Source organism: Aythya ferina, assembly GCF_964211825.1.
Source record: "Aythya ferina genome assembly, chromosome: Z".
In the NCBI taxonomy this organism is placed as follows: Eukaryota; Metazoa; Chordata; class Aves; order Anseriformes; family Anatidae; genus Aythya; species Aythya ferina.
In genome coordinates this window covers 10010151-10020376 of record NC_140299.1, presented here as the reverse complement: position 1 = coordinate 10020376, position 10226 = coordinate 10010151, and the positions used below count along the sequence as shown (strand labels likewise).

Here is a 10226-nt window from a genome sequence, read left to right as displayed (position 1 = left end):
TGTGGCTGTGCTTGTTTATTTAAAACCCCCAAAAGTGTATGGTTGAAAGTACTCATCAGGGCCCAAGCCAAGGAAAGCTGATGTGCTGGGGGAGAAGGCTCTGCCCTGGATCCTCCCGTTCAGGTTGTCACCAGAGCTGGATGGTTCCCTGGAGCTGGTGGGAGCTGTGCAGTCCTGACCCTTCCCTTCCTCCTGGCCACCATCTCCCCAATTTGGAGCACTCCATATGGAATGTCCTGTGGGGTGGGATGTCCTTAGGGCTGGGAGGAGAAGAGGGCAGCATTAGAGCAGGCCAGGGCTCCAGCATGGCATCTGGTGTCCTCTTGGTGGCACAATTTGGAGGCAAACCGGTGCTGGCTGCTCCTGAGCTCTGTTTATTTTTATTTTATTTTTTATGTTTTATTTTTTGAGTGGAAGTGCACAAAGCTATGTGGGGTAGCCCTGGGGGCAGTGATTCCGTGTTTTATTTCTGGTCTGCGTGTCCCCTGGCTAAGTGTGCCATCCTCAGGGGAGAAGTTTCCACCCTCTGCCCCTCAAAGCCATTTTTTTAGTGGCGTGCCCTGCTTGGCAGTGGCTCCCTGCCTGTCTGTGCAGGAGGGCAGCTCTGCTACCATACTTCCTCATCCCTCCTTGGTGGGCCAGGCCCAGCGGGCAGTGAGGGAATTTTTTGTGTCCAGCGTGTGCTTAGTGCAAAACCAGCCATGGTGGGGAAAGCACCCTAGGGGGCTCCCTGTGCCCTGCTGCTGGCAGCATGGGGGCTGTGCTTTGGGGGCACCATGTCTTGGGATGTGTCCGTTCCCCGCAGTCAGTTCTCGTGCCCCATCCCCGTCTCTCTGTCCCTCAGCGCCCCGGGGCTTTTTCCCCACAGAAAGCACCACAACGCATAGAGCCGGGAAGGCGAAGCTCGCCAGCTGCGAGTTTTGGACCTTCCCGGCCGCCATCCCTCCTTCTCCGCGCACCTTCATCCGTTGCCTTGGCAACGGCGGCTTCCCGCCCGCCCCGCCGACCAATGGGACGGCGGGGCGGGCGGGTGGCGGCCAATCAGAGGAAGGCGGGAAGGCGGACGGCGGGCGCCGCCATGATGGGGCCGTGAGGCGGCGGCGGCGGCCATGAAGCGGCAGCGGGGGGCGGCCCCGGAGCCCGGCTGCCTCCGCGCCTGGGCAGCCGAGAGCGAGGCCCTGGCAGGGCGATGGCGGGTGCGGAGCCTCCCTCCCCGCTCCCCCGGGGCCGTTCCCGGGCCGGCTGCGGCGTGAGGGCAGCGGGTGAGTGCGTCCCTTGCAGGCAGCGCGGCGCGCCGGGCCCCGAGGTGCTGAGGCGGCGGCGAGGCAGCAGCGAGGAGCCTTCGGGGAGCTGCTGCTGCGGATGAGGGGTGAGTGGAGGGCCCGGCCCCCGGCTTCTTGTTGGCTGCGGGCGCGAATTGCGTGGGGTGGAAGCGCCGGTCCTCGGGGCTGCAGAATCGCAATCGTTAGCGTTGGAAAAGCCCTTCAAGACCATCTGGTCCAACCATCCCCCTACCGCCACTGTCACCCACTGAACCCTGTCCCCAAGCACCACGTCCAACCTTTCCTTAAACACCCCCAGGGACGGTGACGCCACCACCTCCCTGTGCAACCCGTCCCAGTGCCTGACTGCTCTTTCTGAGCAGAAATGTCTCCTCATTGCCAACCTGAACCTCCCCTGGCACTGCTTGAGGCCATTCCCTCTAGTCCTATCGCTAGTTATCTGTGAGCAGAGGCCAACCCCCAGCTCCCCACACCTTCCTTTCAGGCAGCTGTAGAGAGCCACAAGCTCTGCCCTGAGCCTCCTCTTCTCCAGACTGAACAACCCCAGTTCCCTCAGCCACTTACAGGATTTGTGCAGACTTCACCAGCTTCATAGCCCTTCTCCGGATTTGCTCCAGGGCCTCGGTGCCCTGGGGGATGCAGCTGGGCTTTGGGGTGCCAGAAAAAGGTGAGCAAGCTGTTCCTCGTGAAGCTGCGGGACTGGGCTGCTTGTCACCGTGCTACACTGAGGAGCTGTAACTGGGCCAGGGAGGAGTCCTGAGCAGAGGGAGAGGTGCTCTAAGGACCACTTACAGAGCATCGCAAGGGCTGGGTTGTCCTGTGGTGATGCCTGGGGAGACACAGCACGGGAAACCTGTGCAAGGGGATAGATCTGTGCTGGAAGAGGGTGGGCTGCTGGTGTGGTGTTCTCTTGGATGTGCTGGAGAGTCTCTGGCCTGGAGAACTGCTAACACTTGGACTAAATCAGTATTGGCACCTGGAGAGGTGGGTGACAGCTGCTGTCACTCTGTGTAGTGCAGTCCCCAAGCTGTAAAATCTCACAACAATAATGCCAACAAAAAAAATATTGATAGGAAACTTCTGTTGTCACAGAGCAGGATGATAATACATCAGCATGGATGGCTGTAGGGTTTCTTCAAGCCATATCCAAGCAGCTCAATCTCTTGTCGAACTGGCTTTGATTACAGGGCTGCCAGCTGCCCTCCCCACCTTGCCTCTGGAGCTCACCGTCCTGTACAACTCCCTGCTCTTTGTTTTGGGAACATCAGACCGTGTTATCGAAGGAGAAGCAGAAGGAATACGCCAGGGGCTGCTCAGGGGTAAGGAGAACAATCTCTGTGCTTTGGTGATGTCCCGCAACTGGCCAGAGGAGGGGGAACTGTGAGCGAGGAATGCTGGATCTGCCAGGAATGGAGGAGGTGGAGCTGCTCCTGAGGGAGGGGGGGTGATGCACAGCTGCGTGGCCTTCAGCCTGCTGCGGAAGGGCAGAAAGCTTTAAGGGAAATGAGAGTTTTCAAGGCATAAAGTGCCAAGTCTCTAGCAAAGTTGTAGTGTCAGTAGAAAATAAGTGGTTTTAATAATTATGCTGTGCTGGGTTCAAAGAAAACTCACTGAAAAAGGCTGTAAGTTGGAGAGGGATCTGCAGTGTTGGTGTGTGTTTGTTCTTGGGCAAATGTCCTCAGGAGGACTTAGCAAAACACAGGTGTCTCCTGTGTGTGCAGTCATTAACTCCACTGTCCAAGAGCTTGGTTCCTGTGCTGCTTCTGTAGCCTGGGCAAACCCACAACCCCCTCCCATTTCTTGCTGCGAGGAGCCCTTGCTTGCTTCAGCCTTTCTCTCCCTCTTGGGACGATGTCTGTTACAGGGCACTGACCTGTCTTATGCCTGGTTTCTTTCTTGCTGTTTTTCTGTGTTTGTCTTGCTTTTGATTTTCGGCTTCCCTCTCTTCCAGTTCTGGAGGCTTGTGGAAGCTCTGGGCAGGACCTCAGCACAGAGGAGCTGTGGCAGAAGGTGCTGCAGGAGGTGACCGATGAGACGCTGCGGGCCCCCCTGCACCGACTGGGGGCCCTGCAGGCAGCGTGGTGGCTGGCTGCCAGCCGCCTGCGAAGCGTCGCCAGCCTCTTCCAGCTCCTGAGCAGCGCTGAGGTAACTGTGCACGTGTGGGTGCTGTTCCAGCGTGCCACCCCTACAGCTCTGGTGTGCATTAGTCATCTTCTCGTAGCCTTGGGGGATCCTTAAGCTGGCTGCCCCTCGTTATCCTGCTGGTCCTGTTGCCTCCTTCGCTCTGCAGCTGGCATCTGAAGCTTTTCTGGGCAAGTCAGGTGTTCTGCACCTGTGAGTGGGCATGAGCCAGCTCACTGTGCCTCAGAGGGATGGTGCCTGACTTGTTTCTGCTGCCAGCAGCCCCGTTTAGTCTGGTGGATGAGAACCACTTGTATTTAGGCTTCTTGCTGTCACTGTGAGTTTCCACGTGGTCACAGTGTGTGCCCTACCTATATCTGTGCAGACCCAAATAAATACCTGCCAGTTTGCTAAAGAACGCAGAGCTGACATAAATATTGTATTTGTCATAAATCCCACTCTGCAAAATGTTTCCGTAGCGTTTGGAGATCTGAGTGCTTCCCAGCTGGTGTGAGTAATCCTCTGCCTGGCATCCACACAGCCCCGCTGCGTTTGTGGGTCCTGGAATAGCTCCCACGTGCTGCGGTCCTGGGCCTTGGGGTGCTGAGCCAGGTGGCTGGGGCCGGCTGGAAGGGGCTGCAGGTGGACGTGCGGCCTCTGCGGGGAGCAAGCTGTGGATGGTGGGACAGAGAGGAACCTTTTCTGCTGATGGGGGAGCCAGGTTATGGGAGGGGGTCCCTGTCTTTTCAAATACCCTCAGGCAGCAGCCAGGTCTGCCTTGCTGGGTGTCCCCCAAGCTGAGGACAGCTCGCTCGGAGGTGTCGGGGTGCTGCCTGGGGTCAGCAGTCACACTGAGGAGGCGGTAGGACCTTGCTCCCCAGCACAGGGAGCACTGTGAAGGGTTTGGTGGGGGAGTTCTGTTCCCCTGTGCCCTGGGATCATTGTTTCCTGCTCCCCCTCAGCGTTCCCTGCTCTCTCTCGGTGTGCTCACAGGATTCGGGGAGAGTTCCCTGCAGCGTTGGGGAGAATGAGCTCCTTGCTCTCCTCAAGGCATGGAAGGTGCCGGCAGAGGGGGCTTCCATGTCCCTTGTACAGAGCGCTGAGGACTTGAAGGAGACCCTGTGCACTGCAGCAGCCTTCCTGCAAGGTTTGTAGGGATATTCCCGTCCCTGCCACTCCTTCCCCTAGTCTCTTGTCCCAGGGCCCCCTCTCCCTGCCGTTGTCCCTTTTGCTCTTTCCAAGCAAACCAGCTGTTGGGCTTTTCAGGGCTCTTCTGTAGGAAAAGGACCTGGGCTGAGCCTTTGGGTCTCAGTTTTGTCGTTTGGTGTCCAAATTGCTTCTCTGCTTTTTTCCCAGCTAAGTCTCTGTGCTGTCACTGGGTGTTCTCTGCACGTCTGTGGCTTTATGTTGGTGTCTGGGCCCTGCAGTGATCTTGTAGAAAGTGGAAGCCTGGCAGAAGAGGATTGTCCTTTCTTCTGTCTGTCTTTTGGTGCCTGCCTGTTTGCGAACACATTGTTCCTGCTGGATTACAGTGCTGTGGGAGCCACGCAAAGCTGTTGTGCAGCCTTGTAGCCTGGTATTGCAGCACGTGATTGATCTCATCTGACTGCTGAGTTCTGTTCTGGCCAAGCTTTTTGCTCACTCGCTGTCCTGCCAACAGCTGCAGGGCAGCCAGCGCTGCCTTGCTGTGTTTGGTCTGACACATGGCCTTTGTGCGTGTAGGGAGAGCAGGAGATGCTGCACACAGACCTCTCAAAAGTCTCTCAGGAGGTAATAGTGCTCCCAGCAGGGAGGTGACAGATCTGAAGGTGTCATAGGCAGGCGTCTTGGTGTCTGGGCTTGGAAACTGCCATTATTTCTGCTGGCTACTTTCACACAGAGTGTCGTTTTTCTGTCAAACAAAAGATCCCTGTGGCAGCAGGAGGGAAAGGGCACGTTGGGGCGTAGCGTGGCCTGAGCCATGGGCCTGGTCCCCTTGTGGGGGGCTGCGGGATCCCCTGGGAGGGGTGGAGGTGAGGGGGATCTACCTGTGCTTGTTCAGGGGCAAGGCTGGGTGGGAAGGGGAGCTGCGGAGCTGAGGTGTCAGTCTGTCCTAGGGCTACAGGAGATGGAGGCCGGGAACCTCCCTGCTGCCCTCTCCCTTCTCCAAGAGGCTGCAGGAGGATTGTGCTCCAAGAGGGTCCTGGCCCAGATCTACACCTGCCTCGGCTGCTGCGCTCGGCAAATGGTAATGGCCAAACCTCTGCCCTGCTGGCAGGAGAGGGGAAACAGCAGAGAGCTGCATGGGGAGGCTCAGGCTGTCTGCGCTGCCTCTCTGTGGTCCTAGGCTGCTGCAAGATGAGGTGTGGAGCAAAAGTTACCCTTGTGGCACCATTCTCCTTGGGCAGCTGCAAAACCCAGGCAGGGATTTTGTCTGAGCATAAGGGGTCAGTGTAAAGAGAGGCTCAAAAATCAGTCCCAGGGAGGGAGGGAGGCTGAAGTGCTGCAGCCTGGTGATACGAGCGTGCTGCCTTGTAGCAGTGGGTGAGTTCTGTGAGGGAGCCTGGCAGTGCAGAGGGGCTGGGAATCGCTGGGATATCCTGTATGAGCCTGCTGCCCTTGCTTAGGGGGATCTCTGGAGTAGCAGAGCAGAATGGTAAAGGCGTCAGCAAGATGTCCTTGAAACTTCCATCTCTTCCCATCTGCCTAGGGCAAGCCTCAGACCGCTCTTCAGCACCTGAAGCGGGCCCTCCAGGTGGACTTCCAGTGCCTTCCTGCCCTGTACCACGTGGCAGCAGTGTACCAGGAGCTGGGGGAGACGGACGTGGAGCTGCAGGCCCTGGGTCTGCTCTATGAGGTTTGTCTGCTTTCTGTTCTGCTGCTGCAGGCTAGTTTTTTGCCCAGCAGAGCCTGCGAAGCGCTTCAAGCAGGCTTCTGCCTTCTAGGGGGCTGTTTTACTCTGCTGTTTTTTCAGCAGTGGGTAGGAAGGAGCCCACTTCACTTGGTCAGGAACCCCTGCTGACACCTGGCTGTTGGATGTAGCAAGACCTCCGAGTCCCAGTTTGTGTTCTCAGTGGCTTGGGAGAAGAGGCTGTGCTCTAGTGCCAGAGAGTATCACTGTTAATAAAGCAGCCAGTAAAGAGGCCTTCACGAGACATATTGTGGCTGTGAGGGAGTGTTTGTTAGCCCTAGCAGCCTTGGTCTGTCTGGGAGGAGCAGCTCACAGCAGGAAACACTGAGTTGGCTCTTCAGATGTTTGAAATGCATAACAGACAAACAGCTGCAGAGAGCGAGCCCTCATTACCGATGGCCCAAGATCTGGTCTAACCAGGTCTGTGGCTGTGATGGGAGGTGCTGTTCCAGGCAGCTCAGAGCACCTTCAGCCCAAAATCAGAGGCACAGCATCCTCTGGGTGGTCTTGCACATCTCCTGATGCTGTGTCTCCGTGATTCTGGTTTGCTCTTCCGTTTTACTGGAAATGGCTGTGCTGTAATGAGTAAGAGCAGCGTGGTTGTGCTTGTAGGGTACATACAGCCCTTCTGCTTGTCTGGGTGCATCTGCAGATGCCAAAAACAAGTGATTGCAGCTGCTTAGGACTCGAGCAGGGTTGTGCAAACCATATTTTCTGTTCCTGTTTCACAGGCTCTGGAAAAAAAACCTCCGTCAGCTGCTTCCTCCAGTCCATATTTTCTAATCCGAACAGAGCTCCTCGTCCACACACCAATCCACATTTCTCTCCTTCGCCATCGGCAGCCCTCTGAAGTGAAGTACCTGCTGGCACAGCGGTGTCTTCAGGAGGGGAGGTAACAGCTGCCTCCATTCTGCTTGCAACACACTGCTTGTTTGGGATCTGTGGTTATTCTCCATGCCCCTGGAAGTGGCCCAGTTCAGTGCTGCTGTCAGAGGTCTGCTGAAGTGGTGGGGCTTGTAACCAGAGCGAGTACGGTGCGGGGAGTGCCTGCAGGCTGGTGATTCAGGTTCAGCCTGGATGTTGGCACTTCTTGGGCTCACCCTGCTCTTCCTACCACGTGTCCTGTCCCTGTTGCAGGGTGGCTGATGCAGTGGAGCATTACCTGGATTTTTTGGCTGTGCTTCAGGAGGGGCTGCAGCAACAGGCAGGTATCTTGGTGAAGAGTTCCCTTGGGAACTTGGTAGGTGAGGTTCGGATCCCCATCCTGAGGCATGGGCCTGAGCTTTGTACCTGGACTCCAGGCTTCAGTGTCTAGTTTGAGATGTGAAGGAGATGAGCAGGGGGCGTGCACTTGCGGCGTGTCTGCCTTTGGACTCACAGCAGTGACCACTTGCCACTGCTGTCTGGGGAAAAAGCTTCCCTTTAAACCGTGGGGAGCAGCTGTTGGCCTGGTTTTGGATGGCCTTCACTTTAGGAGCAGGGCTTCACCTTCTTGGATGTTGAGCTGTTGCTGCTTCACAGCCTCCTCCAACAGGCTCCAATGTCTGTGGGAGACGGTCTGAGCTTTGCAGTAAGCGCAGGGTCCTTCTGCTCGGTAGGATGCGCTGCAGCTCTGTCTGAGCACTGCCGTCACTTCTCCCCAGGTGCCCCTGGATGGTGGCTCAGCTCTGCCCAGAATCCCTGAGGCATTCCTGGAAGCAGCATCCGCCTTGCAGCAGGACGGGAGGCACCGGGATGCCATAACGGTGTGCGAGGAGGTCATCAGCCGGACAAATGACCTGATCCCACGGACGTTACAAGTTGAGGAGGGGCTGGAGCAGCCAGAGAGCCCCTCGCCTGGCACAGGGCTGGCCGGGGGGCTCCTGTCCCAGAAGAGGGAGAGTCTGCACTGCCTCACCTGGAGAGCAGCTGCCTACCTGCACCAGGGCTGGGCGTGGGTCAAGCTGGGCGAGAACAAGGAGGCCGTAACGCAGTTCAGCAGGTGACGAAGTCCCCCAGGAGCCCAGCAGGCAGCAATAGCTGGTGTGGGCAGAGCACAAATCGGCGTGGGGGCTGATGTGACAGCGTGCAGCTGACTTCCCAGCCCAGGCACGGTGCTGAAGTTCATCTGTCCTCCCACCTGCAGGTGCCTCAGCGAGCTCTTGCGGTTCCCCCTTTGTGGGCCTGGTGCAGAACCGACAGGTGAGGCTGTCCGCAGCGCTGTGCTTGGCAGTGGCGGGGAAAGGAGCGGGGCTGCGGTCCCACTGCCACCTCTGGCAGGAGGCACTTGTCCCGGTGTGCTGAGCTCTGCGCCACGCTGGGCCTCTGAAGGGATGGGCTGGTTGGGCTGGGGCAGAGTTTGCCCTCAGCTCTGCCTCCTTCCCTGCTAGGCGACATTAAATGGTTGTGACCTGGAAAGCTTCTCAATTTGGGATTCCAGGGGGTAGATTTGCACCAATTTCTGCAAATAAGCAGCCAAAGGCCAGGCTGCTGCCTGCTGAGGTTGCTGTTGAGCTGCAGGCTTGTAAGGCACTGAGCTCTCAGTGGTTTTTTTGCTCGTTCCCTCTGCTGCCTCCTTGCCTCTCCCAGCCTGGCAGCCAGAAGCTGAGCTCTGCCACGAGATGTTTGTGGAGCTGGCACACGAACAGCCCGAGTAGACGTGTGGCCTGTTTAACCACTGCCCTGGGGTGTGGGGGCAGTGTCTGGAGGGCGCTGTCTGCAGGTGTGCGTGTTTTTCTTTTCGTGACAGGGGATCTCCTGGCAGAGGTGGAGGTTCTCCAGAAGATCAGGTTGCTTTCCCTCATTGGGCGAGGTGCGCAGTTCCTGGAGCTGGGGAAGCACAAGGAGGCCTTGCTGGATTTCCATTACGGCTTGCAGGTCTCGCCAGGTGAGAGGCTTTTTTGTGCTGCTTGGAGGGTTCACCCATGGGCACCCGGACCAGCACCTTCTGCTCAGTGCTCCAGCAGCGCTGAAAAACTGTAGGGATGTGAGCTTTAGCACGGTCTGCCACGTCTGCTGCTCCCAGTCCTGACCCAGAGCCTCGCACTGGGGCTGCAGGCCTGCTTGCAGACAAAACCCGGGCCCCAGCAGAGGAGGGGCTGGCTGTGCCGCAGGGCTGATGTCATCTGCCTTGGCTTCTGTCCTGGCTGCCAGCCCCGGGGCTGATTAGAGCCCCGTGATGCAGCCGGGAAAAGTCCTCCCCCGTGACACCACCTCTCCTCCTCTGACGTGCCTCGCAGGTGACCCAGCTGCTGCCTCTTACCTGGTGCAAGCCCTGTGGAAGCTGAACCGAAGGCAGGAGGCGGCCGCTCAGTGGCAGAAGCACTTGGCGAGGCCCACGGGGGAAGACGGGCAGCAGGAAGGGCAGGGAAGGTGCGTTGTGGGGCATTTGGGATGTCCAACAGCTGCAAACAAGAGCTCCAGCAGTGCGCAGCCCGTGCTTTAAACTCGGGGCCGTTTATCTCTTCCTGCAGCTTGAGTGTGTCAGAGGAGCTCCCCCCTTGTCTTTTACAGGAGGGGTGAACTTCCTAGTAACACCAAGGGAGTACCACAGACCCTATTGCTGCAACGCCCTTCTTTTTCAGGCCCTTCCCTTTGTACCTGGTTTCGTGTGTGAAGCAGGCGGCCTTCCCGCAGAGGGAATCTCTTGCTGGCAGCATACAGGATTACCTCGGGATCACGAGCCAGGATCCCTTCAGCTAACCCAGCCCCGTCCTCATCACACCCGCTGGAGTCTCCCTGCAGCGGCGTGACACTGGGACTCCCCCAGGACTCAGAGCTGCTCTTGGGTGAAGCTGGATTTCCCAAAAGACAGAACAGATCCCCTTTTCTAATAAATTTTCTAATAAAGCCTCACATTTATTAAATTTATGTAAGTCTTTTTTTTTTTTTTTCTGTGCCCTCTTTCCTCCAGCAATTCAGAGCCCTTGAATTGCTGCTGTGTGCGTTGTCTT

General features: G+C 57.5%; 1 protein-coding gene across 1 annotated transcript; it reads left to right on the top strand.

Moving 5' to 3' along the window:
• The first annotated feature begins 96 nt into the window (after positions 1-96).
• On the top strand, positions 97-10143 carry FANCG (FA complementation group G). The gene is made up of 14 exons (XM_084503756.1): positions 97-1196; positions 1282-1369; positions 2471-2602; positions 3235-3428; positions 4398-4551; positions 5501-5631; positions 6094-6240; positions 7026-7186; positions 7432-7498; positions 7938-8275; positions 8420-8475; positions 9023-9160; positions 9513-9645; positions 9858-10143. Exons 1-14 carry the CDS (start codon positions 1110-1112, stop codon positions 9973-9975), a joined length of 1944 nt encoding a protein of 647 aa, XP_084359882.1. The 5' UTR covers positions 97-1109; the 3' UTR covers positions 9976-10143.
• Positions 10144-10226: the final 83 nt, after the last annotated feature.

What these genes read in the sequence shown, in the direction of transcription:
- FANCG (XM_084503756.1), top strand. Translation starts at nt 1,110, where the DNA reads ATGAAGCGGCAGCGGGGGGCGGCCCCGGAGCCCGGCTGCCTCCGCGCC. An exon ending in CGGTGTCTTCAGGAGGGGAG is followed by an intron (nt 7,187 to 7,431) that starts GTAACAGCTGCC and finishes TCCCTGTTGCAG; the next exon opens with GGTGGCTGATGCAGTGGAGC. An exon ending in GCCTGGTGCAGAACCGACAG is followed by an intron (nt 8,476 to 9,022) that starts GTGAGGCTGTCC and finishes TTTTCGTGACAG; the next exon opens with GGGATCTCCTGGCAGAGGTG.